Source organism: Thalassophryne amazonica, chromosome 15, assembly GCF_902500255.1.
Source record: "Thalassophryne amazonica chromosome 15, fThaAma1.1, whole genome shotgun sequence".
Taxonomy (NCBI): Eukaryota; Metazoa; Chordata; class Actinopteri; order Batrachoidiformes; family Batrachoididae; genus Thalassophryne; species Thalassophryne amazonica.
The window spans coordinates 61,583,391-61,604,704 of record NC_047117.1 but is presented as its reverse complement, the minus strand read 5'-3'; the positions used below and the strand labels follow the sequence as shown (position 1 = coordinate 61,604,704).

General features: G+C 39.1%; 1 protein-coding gene across 1 annotated transcript; it reads right to left on the bottom strand.

The window, feature by feature from the left end:
• Positions 1-1,327: 1,327 nt before the first annotated feature.
• On the bottom strand, positions 1,328-16,998 carry LOC117526533 (mitochondrial glycine transporter B-like). Its single transcript, XM_034188592.1, is given in 8 exon segments — positions 1,328-1,699; positions 1,863-2,026; positions 6,403-6,571; positions 6,709-6,888; positions 11,342-11,406; positions 11,409-11,425; positions 11,801-11,925; positions 16,885-16,998. Coding segments are annotated over 8 exon segments (858 nt in total). The 5' UTR covers positions 16,900-16,998; the 3' UTR covers positions 1,328-1,576.
• Positions 16,999-21,314: the final 4,316 nt, after the last annotated feature.

Below are 21,314 nucleotides of genomic sequence, written 5' to 3'. Positions count from 1 at the left end.
GATGAAGATGCAATATGTTATTTTATGATCAAGAATTTGTTTTAAAGAAATGCTTTGATATACAGCAATAGATTATTATGTTGGTTAGTGGTCTGTCACATTTCTTTACTAATAATAATAAAATGATTTCTTCATCACACTAACAAATAGTCAAACTTTTTTTTGGGGGGGGGGGGGGAGTGTCAACAAAAGAATTTTGAACATATTGTATGTTTGTTATTTTGCTCACCTGAAAATTCATTCAGCACCAAGGCCTTTAATTTACCAATGTTTGTATATACGTCTACCACACAGTTATTTGCACTAATTATTGTAATAATAATAATAATAATTATACTAATTATTGTATGGCCTTGCCTTACAATATAAAGCGCCTTGGGGCAACTGTTTGTTGTGATTTGGCGCTATATAAATAAAATTGATTTGATTTAATTAATGCAGAGTCAACAATGTTCCAAATAAATTCTATTTTCTTTTGCTAATGTCACAATGTACAGACTACACAAAAATAGACTTAATTTGTTACACTGAATTTAACAAAATATTTACAATGACTGAAGAAGTTATCAAAAAATATTTCTGCTAGTCAATATGGATTCTATGCAACTTAAAAAAAATATATCAGTAGCAAAAATATTTTCCAATACTCTACTGTCAAGCAGAGTGCACACAAAACAGCACACACACTTGTCTCTCCATATATCAATGATAACTACAATATTTGCAATATTACAACTTTCCCCAGTCATAAAAACATATACTTTATTTAGTCAAATGATGGAAGGTGCTGAAGGTCTTTCTATTTTACTTGATCGATTTTCAGGCCCAAATGCAACAATCAGTTATTGTACACATTTAATTTCACTATGCCCAGTTTAATTTAGCATATTTCAAGGCAGAGTCCTTATAAAGACTTTACTATAAATGTTAATTTGTACAGGCTATAATGCCACATTAACCTGATTGTCTGAACCTGAAGAAGCACAAAAGAAAAAACTGCCCTTCTGCAAAAACGTCAGGTGGCAAATAAAAAAAGAAAGAAAAAAGACACTGCCCAGTCTTAAGCAAAATTCTTAATTACATACATATGTACTTCTGTAAAATAATAATAACAACAACAACAATAATAAATATTTTTTCCCCTCACAATACACGGTCATGTTTATCTTGACAGCATTTTCAAACACCTATGTCAGAAGCATCTATGCTGTCGTCTGTTTTGTTTTCTGTTTTGGAGTGGTAGCTACATTTCACAGCATCAACACAAAAAGAGGAATAATTTAGCAAAGGGAGTGTTGGTTCAGTCCAAGACTGACAAAGTACATGCACCACAATCTCACAAACACCTGAAAACAGGCACATTTTCGCAAATATTTATGTAACTCAACAAAAACTTCAAGCACCCAGCATTCCTGCTTAGATTCCAGACATATCCACCTGGCTGTCGAGCTCATTGTCTCAGTCACACGAGTTCACCTCATCTTCCATTTCTTCCTGCATGTCGGAACTTTCAGTCAGAAAATATGACCTCTTTAAATTTCATTCAGCTGCACCTGTGGCAAGACATTTCTGCTCTTCAAGATTTGAGCCCCATTCGTGCCATCAACTGTTCATAGACAGTCCAAGCCATAGCGGCCATCAGAGTGCGGCGAAGAGACCTGGGTACAGCCCCACGAAAAAACCCACTCAGGCCATGCGCCTGAAAGAGAAAAGGCAAGAAACACATTATAACATAATGTCTGAGTTCTAATGTTTTTCTATGTTGGCAACTACTGCGATTTCTGCCAGTACTGTCATACACTTAAAAGGACATACATAATGGGGCAACAAAACCTGTGCACAGTCGTAGACTGTTTACACACCATGTAGATGCAGCGAATAGAATCTATTGTACTCCAGTGGGCAGGGCTGACTTGGATGTGGGTCTTCACAACATCTGCAGGCTGCGTCACCAACGAAGCCATGATCCCGGCCACCACTCCACAAGTGAAGTTCACCAGCGGAGCACATGATGACGAACTCACCTCTAAGAGAAAATGGTGCATTAATATGCTTTATGAGGTAAACTCAAGCCGGTATATGATAGGATACTGCTGTATCATAAATATATCAACATAGTGCAGCAGTGTACTTTACGATACTGGCCCCAACAGAGGAGCTGCATAGTGGGAGCCCACATTTTTGACACAGAACACTCAAAGTGCTACAGCATGTGTGAAATGCAACTTGTTCCTGCGATGTGATTAATTAGTTCCTGTGATCTGAGTGATGCATCTCAGGTCTGTGCATAATTGAATGGGGGCACACGCTCTTTTTTTCCCCCCTCAATAAATGCAATAAATACATTATACAGTATACAAATCTATTCTAAATAGTCTCTAAGGAGAGAGAGACAAAGCATAAAAAGAATGCTAAAACCCGAACATTTTTTAAAACAAGTAAAATTTTGTATATTCTAGTGAATTTTAATGGGTAAGAAGCCCTCTGAAACAAAGAAAATTCACTTCAAACTGTCAAGTAAAAATTTCTGTAGTATTTTGATCGGTTCTATTCCGGTAAAATGCGCCAAAAGGTGCTGTGTCGCTGGCTGTACAGTCAATAAATACAAAATTAGGGCCTAAAGCAACTGACAACATTGTTCTGCTGTGCAAAAAGTAACACTGTCACCCGTTTTGAAAACACATGCGCACTGAGAAACTCAAAACTGGCTTATTCACATATAATCAGTAAAATGCTCTCACTCGTAAAACAAATTAGGGTTGCAACTAATGATTATTTTTGTAATCGATTAATAGGTTGATTATTTTTTGATTAATCTTTTTTTTTTACTTACATGTGAGTTTTGCCATTATTTCTTTAAGTGAGTTATTATTAAAAGGCCTTTATCGCGCAACATCAGTGTTTGACCTTGTAACAAAGTTATGATGTTATATTTTCGTCAAAAACATACCTGGAATAGTGTTTTGTTTTATTTTGCACATACATACATTACCGACACACCACAGAGAGATTTCCATCAGGTTTCACCTAATTATGAGCATTTTTAGATGCCTACATTGCCTACAGCAACTATCTCAACCACTGACAACACCACTGCATTTCGTTCTGCCTGTAAGGGTCGAGCGACAGTAAAAGTGAGTCTGAGTCATATTACAGCAAGAGTCCATGAAAGTATTTTAAAGGCCTGACTAAAGTGTAGTATGTGATCTTTAATAAGATATTTTCATGAAAAAAGACACAAATGTGCAGTTCACTGCATTTTATTTTTTTCTTGTGTAAAAACACAGCTTAGATGTGGTTTGACAGAAACAAATTCCCATTAAACTTAAATAAAACAGGGATGAAGTGGAGGAAGAGTCACTAGGTGTTCACAGGAAACATTTATTTCTATGTTTATTTATTTATATTCATTATTAGTTGGTTTTATCTTTTCTGTTTTGTTTTATCAGGTTCTTTTTGTCTGTTTCTCTAAAACTGTATAGCATTTTTAGTTATTATTACTATTATTGTTGTTGTTTCAATTATTATTATTAATATATAAATAAAAATAAATAATTACAATTTGCAATACATTTGACTCTTTTACGACAACAAACGCTGAGCCATTAATTATTATACAGAAAATAAATCCACACAAACGTGCTGAGATGCGAACAGCTTAATGCTAACTTTGTTGTGTTGTGAAGTTATAAAATACATCTATCAAATGTTTCAGAAGACCATAACAGGTCGGTTTAACATAAAAAAGGTAAATATTACTCACAGATATATGCCCTATAGGGTTTTAGCGGGGAAAAATTAAGAAAGGGGAAAGTCTGCCAATGTTCCCACGAAGACAGGGAGGAGAAGTACCGTGGTTCATGGCAAGCAGTAAACAGAGCGGAGAGAAGTGAAAATTCACACAGGCCCTTCCTCCGCAGTGCGGCGCCATCCACACTGACATTGCTGCTGCTTTGATTAGCGCAGAATGGGATGTTGCTTTGACAGTATCATATTTCGGCCCCAGAACACGCATGACACCACGTGTGCCCACGTACAGTACTGTTCAGAATAATAGTAGTGCTATGTGACTAAAAAGATTAATCCAGGTTTTGAGTATATTTCTTATTGTTACATGGGAAACAAGGTACCAGTAGATTCAGCAGATTCTCACAAATCCAACAAGACCAAGCATTCATGATATGCACACTCTTAAGGCTATGAAATTGGGCTATTAGTAAAAAAAAAGTGGAAAAGGGGGTGTTCACAATAATAGTAGTGTGGCATTCAGTCAGTGAGTTCGTCAATTTTGTGGAACAAACAGGTGTGAATCAGGTGTCCCCTATTTAAGGATGAAGCCAGCACCTGTTGAACATGCTTTTCTCTTTGAAAGCCTGAGGAAAATGGGACGTTCAAGACAATGTTCAGAAGAACAGCGTAGTTTGATTAAAAAGTTGATTGGAGAGGGGAAAACCTATACGCAGGTGCAAAAAATTATAGGCTGTTCATCTACAATGATCTCCAATGCTTTAAAATGGACACAAAAAAAAAGAGACGCGTGGAAGAAAATGGAAAACAACCATCAAAATGGATAGAAGAATAACCAGAATGGCAAAGGCTCACCCATTGATCAGCTCCAGGATGATCAAAGACAGTCTGGAGTTACCTGTAAGTGCTGTGACAGTTAGAAGACGCCTGTGTAAAGCTAATTTATTTGCAAGAATCCCCCGCAAAGTCCCTCTGTTAAATAAAAGACGTGCAGAAGAAGTTACAATTTGCCAAAGAACACATCAACTGGCCTAAAGAGAAATGAAGGAATATTTTGTGGACTGAAGAGAGTAAAATTGTTCTTTTTGGGTCCAAGGACTGCAGACCGTTTGTGAGATGACCCCCAAACTCTGAATTCAAACCACAGTTCACAGTGAAGACAGTGAAGCATGGTGGTGCAAGCATCATGATATGGGCATGTTTCTCCTACTATGGTGTTGGGCTGATATATCGCATACCAGGTATCATGGATCAGTTTGGATATGTCAAAATACTTGTAGGTCATGTTGCCTTATGCTGAAGAAGACAAGCCCTTGAAATGGGCATTTCAACAAGACAATGACCCCAAGCACACTAGTAAATGAGCAAAATCTTACCTCATGCCTCACAAATGTGAGGAAATCATGAAAAACTGTGGTTATACAACTAAATTGTACTAGTTTAGTGATTCACAGGATTGCTAAAAAAATAGTTTGAACATAATAGTTTTGAGTTTGTAGCGTCAACAGTAGATGCTACTATTATTGTGAACACCCCCTTTTCTACTTTTTTTTACTAATAGCCCAATTTCATAGCCTTAAGAGTGTGCATATCATGAATGATTGGTCCTGTTGGATTTGTGAGAATCTACTGAATCTACTGGTACCTTGTTTCCCATGTAACAATAAGAAATATACTCAAAACCTGGATTAATCTTTTTAGTCACATAGCACTACTATTATTCTGAACACTACTGTATGTGTGGTTAAATTTTCCAACTGACAGAAATCCGTTGTGGTGACGGAGAACTTTAACCCATGATATAATTTCTCTCTGACCACACAGGGGTTCCGTTGGTGTGTCCTGGATACCCTCATGCATTAACTGACAGTAAAGGAGGACGCAGAGATGCTGGCTCTTTCAAAAGGGTGTGCCATTTCTTCCCCCCCCCCCCCCCCCCCCCCTTTCTTTCAGTTGCTCCCTTTCAGGTTTTCAATAATGGAAATATCCAACACTACCTCACAAATTCATTAAGAAAACCATATATTCCACCATAACAACAGGCCAATCCCAGTGAGTGGTGGCTTGGGAATTAATTGATTGATTCTGTCGGCACGCAATGAAATTATCCCATGATCCACAAAGAAAAAATAAAATAAAAATAATGTTAAAATTACTCAAGTTTGTCTCTGTGTGGACCGGACACGCCAGGCGACACTGTGCGCATGCTCAGTGCCATGCTTGTCAATATTTAAACATTCAACTTGCAGTGGAAATGCAAACCAAGCCAGACATAACCGTTCCAACACGTGTAATACCATGCAGCACCGACCCAAACCACTCGGTAGAAACAGGGCTGTCAGTATACACTGGTTATGTCGTTAAGGTGTGACAGCTGCATTAATTTATTAGACGTATGCCCGCATATGGCAGCGTTTTTAATACGGTCGGCACACGCAGGCTAAACTGTCAAGGTGTAACAGGGCCTTAAGCATGAAAGTGTCTGCATGCATCAATCTTGTGACATGTCCAGAGTGTACCATTTTTCCAGAGCAACACGTGTAAGAATAGGATAGAGTCCTTCATGACCTTCAAAGGGATAACTTTTTTGGAGAGATGAATAGATGGAATTTAATTGCCTCCATTATGACGTGCTGACCCTAACGCTGCTCTTACCTTGAGGTAGCAACCGCTTGGCCTGGCTGTAGAACATGACGTAAATGCCTGAGAATGGAGCATCTCTTAGCAACGTAGCAGTCAACCCGGAGAAGAGAGACCTGATACCTTCTGTCTCATACATATTTCTCAAAGCCCCTGTAACACTTGTATAGTTGTAACGGCCACTCTGAAACCCAACACAAACATTTAAGATCAATATGTCAGTTTACTTGTTGTTTTCTAACATTGGGAGAGGTACATAAATGCTTTAATCCATTCTCACAAAAATATGCCACATAATTAAAAGTCTGAAAGGAAACTCACTTCAAAGCGACTCTTAATGATAGTGAATGGTAGCATACAGATCCCGGCTACAGATCTAGCACCCGCTCCCAGCAGAACAGCCTCGCCAGCATTGGGTGCCTGATCCAGGAAGAAGTGCTGCTTCAGGGAGTAGAAGGTGCTGAAGTAGATCCCCACCCCAGGGATGCAGCGGGCAAATGACTGCCAGACAAAAACACAAGTGTTTAAAATATTCTTCAGATTTACCTTTGTCTACAAAACAAACACCCCACCTTTTATCTTATAAATTGGGCTTTTCAAGAAAATTAAGAAATTAAAGTGTGCATCACTAGTAAATTAAATGTCAAATAAGATGACAATTCTAAATAAAGAATTATGAAAATATTGATGTATTTAATTTTATTTTTAGTGCCATACGCCCAGAGAAATTAAGGCCTAGTTCAAAAATAATGAAGCCTAACTGCTGATTTGCATTGCATTTGTCATGAACAAGCAATTATTTATTTAGCACCATCCAGATTTATCTGTGAGTTGCCTACAGTCTCTTTGACAGGTACTGAAAATTTCATGGAAACATTCTGCACGGTTCCAGAGATATGCTCGAAAATTACCCCAAACATAGCACTTTTTTTTCATCAATTTTGTGTGACACTGATATTTAGCATTAACATTTAAAGTTGAATGTTAAGAAATAACCTTCTATTTTGTCAGTTTGTTTGTGCTTCATACTAACACACAGTAATACATTTTTGTAAAGGTAGAAATGTAATTTCCTAGAAACACATCACGTTCTGAAGCAGGTAAAACTATCGCAAGCGCAACACAGAATAAGTCCTTGATTTATTTGTGTCAAAACCCTAGCTATATCTCCTACTCTGCTTCAATAGAATAATTATATTATTTGTTCAATAATATCAGGAACTAATGGACAGAATTTCTTGTTTCAGGCTTCTGCAGACTAAGAAGATACCTCCAACTGTTGTCGCAAGCGTTACGCTCCTGCACATTATACAACCCCTGGCAAAAATTATGGAATCACCGGCCTCGGAGGATGTTCATTCTGTTTAATTTTGTAGAAAAAAAAAGCAGATCACAGAACATGACACAAAACTAAAGTCATTTCAAATGGCAACTTTCTGGCTTTAAGAAACACTATAAGAAATCAAGAAAAAACGATTGTGGCAGTCAGTAACGGTTACTTTTTAGACCAAGCAGAGGAAAAAAATATGGAATCACTCAATTCTGAGGAATAAATTATGGAATCACCCTGTAAATTTCCATCCCCAAAACTAACACCTGCATCAAATCACATCTGCTCGTTGACATTAACCCTATGTCATGAAATTGACCCTATGTGTCTTTTTGCAAGGAATGTTTTCACAGTTTTTGCTCTATGGCAAGATGCATTATCTTCTTGAAAAATGATTTCATCATCCTTAAACCTCAGAAAAGTGTCCAAAATATCAACGTAAACTTGTGCATTTATTGATTATGTAATGACAGCCATCTCCCCAGTGCCTTTACATGACATGCAGCCCCATATCATCAATGACAGTGGAAATTTACATGTTGTCTTCAGGCAGTCATCTTTATAAATCTCACTGGAACGGCACCAAACAAAAGTTCCAGCATCATCACCTTGCCCAATGCAGATTCGAGATTCATCACTGAATATGACTTTCATCCAGTTATCCAAAGTCCACGATTGCTTTTCTTTAGCCCATTGTAACCTTGTTTTTTTCTGTTTAGGTGTTAATGATGGCTTTCGTTTAGCTTTTCTGTATGTAAATCCCATGTTCTTTAGGCGGTTTCTTACAGTTCGGTCACAGACGTTGACTCCAGTTTCCTCCCATTCGTTCCTCATTTGTTTTGTTGTGCATTATCGATTTTTAGACATATTGCTTTAAGTTTTCTGTCTTGACGCTTTGATGTCTTCCTTGGTCTACCAGTATGTTTGCCTTTAACAACCTTCCCATGTTGTTTGTATTTGGGCCAGAGTTTAGACACAGCTGACTGTGAACAACCAACATCTTTTGCAACATTGCGTGATGATTTACCCTCTTTTAAGAGTTTGATAATCCTCTCCTTTGTTTCAACTGACATCTCTCGTGTTGGAGCCATGATTCATGTCAGTCCACTTGGTGCAACAGCTCTCCAAGGTGTGATCACTCCTTTTTAGATGCAGACTAACAAGCAGATGTGATTTGATGCAGGTGTTAGTTTTGGGGATGAAAATTTACAGGGTGATTCCATAATTTATTCCTCAGAATTGAGTGAGTCCATATTTTTTCCTCTGCTTGGTCTAAAAAGTACCGTTACTGACTGCCACAATCTTTTTTTCTTGATTTCTTATAGTGTTTCTTAAAGCCAGAAAGTTGCCATTTGAAATGACTTTAGTTTTGTGTCATGTCTGTGATCTGCTTTTTTTCTACAAAATTAAACAACTGAATGAACATCCTCCGAGGCCGGTGATTCCATAATTTTTGCCAGGGGTTGTAGTATATATGCACTGATAATTTCTAGCAATGACTGAACCGAGACTAATAGAAATATTGAAACTCTGATATATAACCATACCTAAAATGATAACATTTCACAAAAAAGACCACTTTTAAATTTTGATGGTTATGTCACACTTTGGCCTCATTATTTTTGAACTAGGCCTTAAGGCATAAACATGGAGAAACTAGGTTGATTTCATTGTCAGATAAACACTCAGAAGCTCAAGCTGTGAAGAATATGAATTTTGGTGACATCATCTTAGGTCACGCCTAATGAATTTTTTTTATAGTGTGATATCAGTGTTTTTGAATACGTCAAAATGGCTAAAGTGTGGGGTTTTTTTTTTGCAAGAATGTAGTCACACGACTAGTGTTGCTTATTAGGTGGACAAATTTTCCAAAGTAAATATTTTGAGGAGGAAAGTGACAGGTATTTTTTGTTTGTTTTTGTTTTTCAGAGTGCGTTTCGTACAAACAGCAGAAGTGAAGCACAGCGTGAGATTGGCCTTCAAAACATGATGGATCTAACCATGGACTTCATCCTTTGCTTTCATGTGGCCAGGAGGAAATTTTTTGTGTGTGTGCTTCCCCTGCCAAAAGTGTGGAACAGTTTGTGCTGCATCACACCATGCTAAGCTAAGCTGCTACGTGTGATAACATCAGCCAGTCAACCTGAAGAAGCCATTTCTCAGAGTCCAACAAAGGCAACGATGAGTGGCCGCTTTTAACAGGACAGCCGTGAAGCTGGTCCGTGTCACATTATTTGCCAAGCTGAGCTAAACAGATGGCTAAGCTAAGCACTACTGAGAGCAACACAGCAAGTCTGGAGAAGAAGGTTCATGCAGGGAGTTGTTTTTCCATGGACTGAAGACAGCGCATTAGAGCACAACAATAATTGCACATGGCAGGAGTGAAATCACACGTCACGGTATGTAACTACATTCGAGAGTGGAGGAAGGTGCACAGAAGTGGACTATATTCATTGTAGGAGATGCAAACTAAAGGAAATTGGAGACCATAAAGCAGTGGCAGTAGAGAGTAGGAAGACATAAGATGGTGGTTTGTAGGATGACTTCAGAAGTGAAGAAGAAGTGGCATAGACGTATGTGAGGGTAGTGCAGGACATGTACAAGGATAGTGTGACAGCAGTGAGATGTGCAGTAAGAATGACAGACTCATTCAAGGTGGAGGTGGGATGACACCAAGGATCTGCTCTGAGTCCTTTCTTGTTTGCAATGGTGATGGACAGGTTGACTGATGAGACCAGACAGGAGTCTCCATGGATTAAGGTGTTTGCAGATGACATTGTGATCTGTAGTGAGAGTAGAGAGCAGGCTGAGTCTACCCTGTAAAGGCGGAGATGTGCTCTGGAGAGCAGGAGAATGGAAGTCATTAGGAGCAAGACTGAGTACATGTGTGTGAATGAGAGGAAGCCCACTGGAATAGTGCAGTTACAAGGAGTAGAAATAGTCAAAGTACATGACTTTAAATACTTGGGGTCAACTGTCCAAAGTAATGGAGAGTGTGGCAGAGAGCTGAAAAAGAGAGTGCTGGCAGGGTGGAGTGTGTGGAGAAAGGTGGCAAGAGTAATAAACAAAAGAAGAAGATTAAAGCCATAATACATTTGGGGACAAAAACAGCCCAGATTGACTTTGTGTAACGGAGTAAGTCATAAAGTGGACTGCAGCTGAACACAGGTGGAGTGACCCTCAGGCAACACCTTAGGTTTACATCACTTTTATAGCAAAAAATAGCTCTGAATCTGTGTGGATTTTTCAGATGCTGTATGGCTAATTTTATTTTTATCAGCTACATCAGGACTTGCACAAGTTAAAGAGTTGGAAGTAATGATTCATAATCTGATTGATCATTTTTTAAAAGAGTGTTGACTAGAGTGTGATATGCCTTTTAACAAGAACCACTACATTCCAATAAAGAAAATAAAAAAGCCATATCCAGATCATCACCAGTATTTAATCAACTCTACCTTTCCTCAACAGAATTGTCCAAATCTTTTAGGTTTTATCTACACAGACAGACACACAAGCACAAACACTGAGTCTGCAGATGGTTACCTCCAGTGGTCAGGGGACATAATCACATAGATGATTACTGTTTATAGGTGCAAATAATAAATTAGGTCAGTTACTCACTGGTGAAACTCCTTTCCAAAGACTGAAGAACTTCTCTGTCCTAATAACGTTGATAAAAACTGTAACATCCCAACCTTCGGTGTACTGTAAGATAAAATTCAGAAAAGGATTACAGAAATATTCAAAGGTGTAGACATGACAACGAAAACACATGGAGGCAGACAAATTATGGAATAACCCCCTTGTGTCTGATGATTTGCGGACGTTAACTGCATTACAGTAAATTTACTCTGGCAAAGTCTGCAGACATGTCGTCAAAGCATGTTGTTCAACATGACATGTTTGTTTAAGTCAACGAGAAAGGTACATAAGAAGAAAAAAAAAACTCAAGGGGCACACTAATCTCTACATGACACTGTACACAGGTGTGATATGTAATATATCTGTGCGTATTCACACACTTGACCGTGCATAGAAGTGCACACACCCTGGTACGGAGTTGCATAGAAGTGCACACACCCTGGTACGGAGTTGTTCTGCAGGGTCTGCAGCCGTGTCTTGACCAAATCCAGAGGCTGGAAAAGGAGTGTGGAGCAGGTGCCGCTGAGAGAGCCACACATAAAGGCTTTGAGAGCCGGGTGACCCTAAGGGAAGGACGATGGAGAGCAAAAGAGACAGAGAGAGGGACGGAGAACAGCAGAGGGATGGAAAAGGAGGAATGATTGGCAAGTAGAACACGTAATGTGACAGGGGAGGAGGAAGGAAAAGGTAGCCAAAAAGGGAAATGGATTAAATAAAGGGCAGGGTTTTGTAATTGACAGATATGGGGGGGGGGGGGGGGGGGGGGGGGGGGGGGGAGGAAAACGTGCAAGATTAGTCACAGGGTCAGAATAATTGTGTAAAGATGTGTCAGTCATCTTTATGTGATGCTAGCCATCATTTTTCAACATCAAATAGCATAATGCCAGATATACACCAGGAACATAATCAAACTAATACATACATAAAAATCCTGAGACCTTAAAATGGGGATTAGACTCCCAAATAATGGACAGTGAGCAATTATTTAGCATTATTAAAGTGACTGTAAAGCATTTTGAGCATCTGTTAGATGGAAAAGCTAGAAATGAGCAATCGTACACATTTACACAAAGGCTAGATTCACACACATAACCAAATCGGGATGATGGAAATGTGCAGCCAGTCCGTCTGAACACATGCATGCAGTTGAAAACAATTAACGTGAGCCTTCACGTTATCTGCTGTTGCATGCCTGATGGGGGAACAGGTTGAGAGGAAGTGAACACAGAGACATGCTGACCAAGTTGCATTTTAATTGATCATTATTACAAGACTTAAATATTTACACACCATACATAACTTTCCTCTGGATGGAGTGAACAGAATACACACTCGCTACATTCTGTATGTGGCTTGTACATTATGCTCAAGCACACGCTTCATCCCTCCTGCCTTCCCCACGCTGCATGTTTTTCTTGCACTGTGCCCTCTGTCACCTACGTCTCTCTGAAGTGGCTGTTTACAAATAGCACATTGCAGGAGAAACCATCAAGAAGGCCAAGGGTTAGGTGGCCAAGTGGTTAGTGCACTTGGTTTCAGTGCAGAAGGTTCCTGGTTCAAACCCACCCCTGCGACATTCTCATGTAATGTGCAGTTGCGTCATGAAGGGCATCCGATGTAAAACTTGTGCCAAATCAACATACAGATGTACCTTGGATCTGCCGTGGTGAACCCGAGTAGAGGAGAAAAAAAACAAAAAACAAGGGAGCAGCCGAAGGGACTTAATCCTCTGGGGTCCGAGGGCATTTTTTGGACAGTTCACTCCTGGCATAAATTTTTATTGCTGTTAACAGCTCACTCTGCATTCTACAATCAAGTGCTATGTTGGGGTTTTTTTCAGGACAACCTGTACTTTCAGAATATATAGTTACAGTGGTGTTTTATAAGTGTAATAAAGGTTTACAATCAGAAATACGAAATGAAAAAATAAAGCGAAAAATAATTTTCACACACATTTATTCAAAACACACAGCAAACTATAACAAAACAACTATTTTGACACTTTATAAAGGCAGTTTGGGGTCTTGTACAAAGAGAATTTACAAAATCAATGTTCTAACAATAAACACAAATGCACATTTTGAACAAATATACAAAGTGGTCCATGCGTTTTGTTTGTCTTATGCCACATCTCAAAGCAATTTCTGTCTGCTATTACATAAAGGCTTACAACACAAACTTTTAATTCTATGGAGTTGACTCCCTCTTGGATTGCTTGCAGTGACATTCTTTGGTCCACCACGTTAGGCTGTATGAGACCCTCTTATGCTGATCATTTCATTCATATGCGCAATGCTGCGCTTTACACATGGAGCCAGCAGCCAGAGGGCTGTTCAAACAGCATTCACATCCCTAAGAGTAACATATCACTGCTCCTAACAATCTTTGGGATACCATGTGAGACTGCTCTGCACTACGATCGGATATTGGAAAAACCATGTGATGGTGAACCAATTCCGATTGGACACTCACATTGCACACGTCATCACACAGCTTCTATGAGGAGTACAAACGTGGTGGACAACTGGCTCGAAAGTCCGCGGAGTTCACTTTTCAGCAAAAAAAAAAAAGTAAGTTTATTGCATATCATTAAAAAAGTATTTATATTTAGTAAATATATTAGGTGGCTAATTGTTTAGTTATTTAGTATAACTTGTACTCAGCCGTCGTATACAATGGCATCGGCCCCAGAGGGTTAATGCCCTGTCACGCCTTGACGATTTAGCCTGCATATGCCGACCGTGTTAAAAATGCTGGCATACACTGGGGTACGTCTAATAAATTAATGCAGTTGTCACACCTTAACGATTGGCGAGCATATGCGACAGCCCGTTTCCACCAAGTGGTTCGGGCGGTATTGCACAGTGTGATGCGTGTCAGAAACAGAGTAATTTAACATTATTTTATTTTTTATTTCATTTCATTTTTTATCTTGGTAGACCATTTTCACTGTGTACAGAATGCTGAGTCAACTGGCTGTGGTACACGCTGCTGTGAATGGAGTGCTGTGACTCTTTAAACTTTTAAAGCGCTGAACGGTTGCATTCTGATCAGGTCCGCTGATCAAGTCGGATCAGGTGATCACAGGCCTGAATAATGAAACGCTGTGATGATTTATACTTTTAAAGCACCAATCGACTGCGATTAGGTGTGATCAGACCTGAATGAAGTGATCTGGTGATCTGTGGGTGTGGTGATCACGCTGACTGATCACAGCGACAGCGCTTTAAAAGTTTAAAATCAGAGCACTTCATTCAACTCTGATCACACCTGATTGATCAGGTCATCTGATGATCACACCTACAGCAACGGCGCTTTAAAAGTTTAAAGAGTTAGAGCGCTTTATTTGATCCCAACTGATCGTGGTCAACTAGCGCTTTAAAAGTTTAAATTATTGCAGTGCTTCTGTGTGTTCAGAACGTGACACCGGCATCCTCTGAGAAACACACCTGCAGCAGAAAAACCACAGAGGGACTTGCTTTAAAATATTATGTTTCCAGCCATGACAAGAAGCCAAAGTATTTTCAGACGTAATTTTCCAAAATCAGGACGCTTTATGTGGATACGTGTCCATCAGACTGTGATGATGGATCGGACTGAAGCAAAAAGATAATATTTACTCCATGTGTGAATGAAACAGTCTGTCCGCATTAGGACTGCAGGTTTCAGCCAATCAGTGGCCAGCATTGGTGGACGTATTTAGACTTATGATTAAATTACAAGAAACGTGTGCCAACAATCGCATAACTTACCTAAAACTTATGTCCCGCATGTGTGGGACGTATGAGTCTGGCATTCATTAAAATTTTTCAGTAAACCCAAAATTTTTCAAGGAGCTCAGAGTATTAGGACGTATATCTGCGAGCTTCAACATGCTCTTAACTATAAAAAACTTACCCTGAACTTATTAGACATATGCCGGCGTTGTTTAATACGGTTGGCATACGCTGGCTACATCGTCATGGTGTAATAGGGCCTTTACTAGAAGAAACCATCACACCTCTGCTCGCTCTCTTCTGCTAGCCCAGAGTGGCTTCCTCCCACTTACCCCGACTCCCCCTTTCTCAGCCAAAGCAGAAGCTTAATCCAAACTGCTTCTCCCCAGACAGGATGGTAACACTCACTTTAACAGACAGGCTTGCAAGTCTGAAATTTGCTCTAAACACTCCGCAAAGCTCACTGTTTCAATGCATTTTTGTCAAATAGCATGAGTCATGAGGCGCTGGGGGGTGTGCATCTGCACACTGCACATGCAGGAGGCTTTAAAATGTGGCTCACAGAAAACACACATAGCAGGAACCTGGTTTGCAAGTCTCTGTGTGACAGCTGGAGGTCATTTCATCCCATCACAGTAAAACCAGACTGTAAATGTGTGAATCACCAAAACACTTTGATTTTAGAGACTTTCAATTCAAGAATTCTGACAAATCATGGGTGAAAAAAAGACAACTAATATTTGCAGTTTTCCTCCAAATAAGGAATGTTTCACATTTGGCCAATTAATACCAGCAAACTGGTTATGACCCAAGGGGGGCTGTCACAGGATTTTTTATTTAATTATTTAAAGAAGGTAGGCAAATCTCCTTCCATAGAGTTTTCCAAAAGCAAGTCCATGCAACATGCCATCAGCAACAAGTACCATCAGAGATTTTGAACCACGACAACTACTGACCAGTTCCCTGAATCTATAATGTGACTGTCTGTGTCGAACCGCCTGAATAGTGCCAGAAATACAAAACATTTCCGACCAGCAGACACATTTCTATCACTCAATGCAGACTGCTAATTCATGATGATGATAGAAATCAAAATCATCAAATGAAATCATGTATCTATGACCAGAAACTGATGCTATTTTTTTTTTTTTGGCAACAGATTGTTGTGATTTTTACAGGCAGTGATTAGCAACATTACAAAGCATTTCTCTCAGTTCAGCTGGGGATATGTGTCCTGCTGATACATGTTAGAGAGATAAGAAACCTAATTAAGTATCTACAGTATGAATTCCTCACAAACTTAACTTTAAAGTACTTCATGGTTGTTCATAAACATGACTACAGTTTGACAAAGTGTCTGTTTAAAAAAGAGTTGTAGCAGCTAAGCGGTATGAGATTTTGCACTACAGAATTGAATTCCAGACAAATTTTACATAATAGTGTATGTTTGTAAGTTATTCTCAGGAACATGATAATTTGCGCATTATTGTCACCGAGTTGTGACTCAGACCTCAAATCTTGTCCTAAGCAGTGGGCCATCCCCGTGTCTGGTCTGCTTTGAGGTTTTCATCCGCTGATTTTTATTTTTTTCCTCTGTTGTCAATGCATACACAATGTTGGAGGCATACTAAGAGCCAAAATTGATGCCCACTGCCTTATTGAGAAGGCAGTTTAGTGGACTGAAACTACTTTTTCCTTTTTTATAATCAGTATCAGAAACCAGAAATGTTGATTAAAAAATGGATTCCTGTCTTACAATTAAAGAATTCTGTACAGCTACATCCATAAATAAACAGTTGCACTTACCGCCATTAACTCCATCTTTGAAATGGATGCTGCCCGGGAGGACTCCTGTAACTGTTCCTTCTCTCCTGCCGTTTTGAAGGCGGTTTATTAGAGCTCAAGCTATCCAAGTAAAAGAGAAATAAGATGGCACATGATCCACATTTCAAAATGACAAGCTGCCACTAATAACTCACTGTCACTAAAACAGTTCTACTTCAAGAACCAATTTGCTTTAATATCCTTGGAAACCTGATTCCAGGTCTATTTCCCACTCATGCTACCTGTCTGTGTCAGACAGACTTGGACAAGACGCTTCATCAGTATGGTCTCAGTCCACCCAGCTGTAAATGGGTACTAGACACTTTGTTGGGAAAATAACCTGTGTTGGACTGGCATCCTGTCCAGGGTGAGTCATAGACATGTGCACGACACTACAGAATCCAGAGATAAGCACTGGCACCAACAGGCCTCAAGGTCTACGTAAGGCTTACTTCTTCCTGGTTCCAACAAGAAACCAAGGCCAAAAGTCTATCAATTTGCAGTAGACTTGTTGTCACAACTGACAAAATATGAATACAAATAAACATATTTAAAACAGGGACAGAAAATCAATTCTGAGGAACATGTAGCTGGAGAGGGCCTCACTTGCATTCTACAGACTCCGGCATGTCACAGTGAAATTAAGAGCACTACTCTGTTAATTTAGATGCACCTTTGATCTGCTGTGGAAACCCTAAATGAAACAAGACTAATTAGGAGATGACATATTCCCCGGTCCCCACAAATCATTAATACAAAGTGCTGGAGGATCACCCAAGTATGCTAAATATGAATTAAATTGGTCAAAAGGTTCTTGAGATATTGCGCTAACTAGCAAAAAGGGATGGATGGACGGATGGACAGATGGACACGCTGATTGCTATATCCCCTTGTGTTTCATACCAGGGGGATAAAACGGAAGAGCCAAAGGGACTTAATATTCTATTAATTTGCTGGACAGCATTTCAGCAGTCCATCAACAAATTTCTAAAATGACCATAAAGTGCCCTGTTCAGTTAGCCTGGCATAGCCGATTCACACCAGAATTCTGCAAGCGATAAAAAACTTGAGTTCCTCACATTCATCTGGTTCTCAGGCTACTGTCTGGTACTAATCTCAGATTAATCTTTTACAAATTCTTTAAGATTGGTTAATGTTTGTGGTTAAGCCCTGCCTTTGTCAATGCTTCAGCAACTTCAGAATACATTTTATTTTTGTATTATTTTGCTCCTTAAAACCTTTCTTAAAATTCAAAGAAGAGAGAGAGAGAGAAATGCATTTCTTCAAAGATATTTGAAATTAGACATTTTTGTTCACACAGACCAAGAGCATGCAAAATATCACACACACACACACACATATATATATATATATATATAATATATATATAACATTATATACACACACACACACACACGTCCCCTCTATTAAGGCCCCTGAACTATACTGCCAGACTAAAATGCGGGCACGGCAATTACCCAGACCAACTCCAAATATGAGTAAATAAAGTACTTTTATTTATATTTTGGTGGTTTCTTGTGGCATTTTGGAAATGTGCTCCTTCCTCAAAATGGTACATGTACTCCTATGCAATTTTTGGGGCGCCCCTGTGCCAGATCATGGACCGTAGGCAATCTCTCGCTCTCTGTCCCTCTCTGACAAATTAGCTCTTTGGAATGCTGAAACATGTACAAATGTAAAAGAATAAAATAAATCTGCTTAATAATAACATGTTTATGTGCATGTAAACGGGGTTATTGTTGGGTCAGTGGCTGAAGTTTCGTCTCTTGAAACACCTTGTTACACCTACCCCAAGTACATCTACCGTATGAGGAAGGAGTGCATTTCCGCATTTCCAGAATGCCACAAGAAGTCACCATAAAATAAATAAAAGTAGTTTACTCATATTTGGAGTCAGTCTAGTTAAAACATCGCACCCAGAATTGCTACATTGTACAACAAATCCACCCTCAATAAATGCTAAAATACACTTCACATTTTTGCTCATTAACCTTTGAACACTCACTCACTCATCTTCAACCGCTTAGTCCAATTAATGGTGTGTGTATATATATATATATATATATATATATATATATATATATATATATATATATATATATAAAAGATTTTTTCACAGTTATATGCAACACTTATAAGAATTTTGTTTTGATTTTAACAGACTGCATTTATGACTAATGGCTGTGCAGATGCACCAAACCTTCTCAGGGCTGCTGCTTGTACTGTGACTGCATCAAAATGAACAGTTATCACTTAAAAATGAGTCATCATAACACAATATTACACTTGTGTAAACTTTAGAATTAATCTGTGCTTCAGTTCTTAACGTTAGCAGCTACATGCCATTCAAGCATGCGCTGGAATCATCAATTTCTATTTAGATGGCGGATCCAGTCTGTGAGCTGTTGCCAGCAGCCGCCATGTTGCTTAGCATTATTCCGCGTTGTCAGACATTAGATTAAATATAAATCTATGATGTGCTGACTTAAACTTGGGTTAAAGTGATCTGAATGTTTTATGTAGTGTTCAGGTGCAGCAACAAGCTGACATAGGATTGTCAGATGGTTAAATAAAGGTTAAATAAATAAAAAAATTAATCATAATAAATTGTGGTGTGAGCTTTCATAAGTGTGTATTATATGTAATATAAATGATGTGGGGAAATGACTAAAATTTCTGAAAAAAGGTTCAATCTGTATTGTGTAAAGTAGTGACTTCAGTTTTACTGCCTGAATGCATTGTCATGATAAATATCCCACCATTCATTTAGCAATTAGCCTCAGGTTTTTTGTTCACATTAGGTTTTCCATCCTGAGATATTCTGTAAGACAAAATTCATAGAATGGAAATGCTTTTTCCCTCAATTTGGTGGGTCACATGACAGTCACTTTGACATTGTATATTCTACTAATACAAGAATATACATAAATGAGATTAATTTCTCTATGATATACTGAACACTCCAGCACCCTGTAGAGTTTTCAGATTTCATTCAACTTGGTCCAGAAATTATTGCATAAACTTACTTTCACCCTGGCTGGCGTGGCTGTTTCATTGTTTCATTTTATTTGATATTTTCACAGAGAAGCACTCCGTAAAATGGCACCGTAGGTGAGTTAAGAGCAGTCTTTAATATTATTATCTTTAATATGATGCGAGCATTCGAAGCTCTTATTTTCACCCCTGATTATTTCCCATCTTTAACTTAACTTCATAATGAATTTACTTAAGGATCAGACTAACATCTCATGTCATGGCAGACATAAGGTGTTTGACAACTGATGGTTATTTTTCTATCTGGACGGGGACGAACAAATTCATTCAGTCTATTATTAACGAAGAAGAGGAGGAAAACGTTGCCACGAACAGCGGGAGAAGAAGAAAACTAGAAGGGTGGAATGAGAGTGGGGACTTTGAATGTTGGTAGTATGACTGGTAAAGGGAGAGAGCTGGCTGATATGATGAGAGTAGAAAGGTAGACATATTGTGTGTGCAAGAGACCAAGTGAAGGGAAGTAAGAGCAGGAGCATCGGCGGTGGGTACAAGTTGTGTACCATGGTGAGGACAGGAAGAGAAATGGTGTTGGGGTCATTTTAAAGGAAGAGTATGTTAAAAGTGTGTTGGAGGTTAAGCGAGTGTCTGACAGGGTGATGAGTGGGAAGTTGGAAATTGAAGTGGTGATGATGAATATCATCAGTGCATATGCCCACAGGTAGGTTGTGAGAATGAAGGAGAAAGAAGATTTCTGGAGTGTGTTAGATGAGGTGGTGGAGAGTGTCCCAGCATGAAAGAGTGGTGATAGGAGCAGACCTCAATGGGCATGTTGGTGAAGGGAACAGAGGTGATGAGGAAGTAATGGTAGATATGGTATCAAGGATAGGAAATGGGAAGGACAGATGGTAGTTGATTTTGCAAAAAAGGATGGAAATGGCTGTGGTGAATACCTACTTTAATAAAAAGGGGAGGAGCACAGGGTAACATATAAGAGTGGAGGAAGTGCACACAGGTGGCACTACATTCTTTATAAGAGATGCAAGCTAAAGAAATCACAGACTGTAAGGTGGTAGCAGGAGAGAGTGTCACTAGACAGCAGAGGATGGTTGTTTGTAGGATGACTTTAGGAGGTAAAGAAGAAGAAGAGAGTGAGAGCTCAACAAAGGATCAGATGGTGGAAGCTGAAGGAGGAAGACTGTTGTGGAAATTTAGCGAGCAGGTGAGAGAAGCACTAGTTGGAGGGGAAGCAATTTGGACAACTGGAAAAGTACTGCCGATGTGGTGAGAGAGACAGCTAGGACAGTAATGGGTATGACATCTGGCCAGTGGAAGGAAGACAAGGAGGACTTGGTGGTGGAATGAAGAGGCTAGGAAAGGCATAAGGAGAAGAGCGGTTG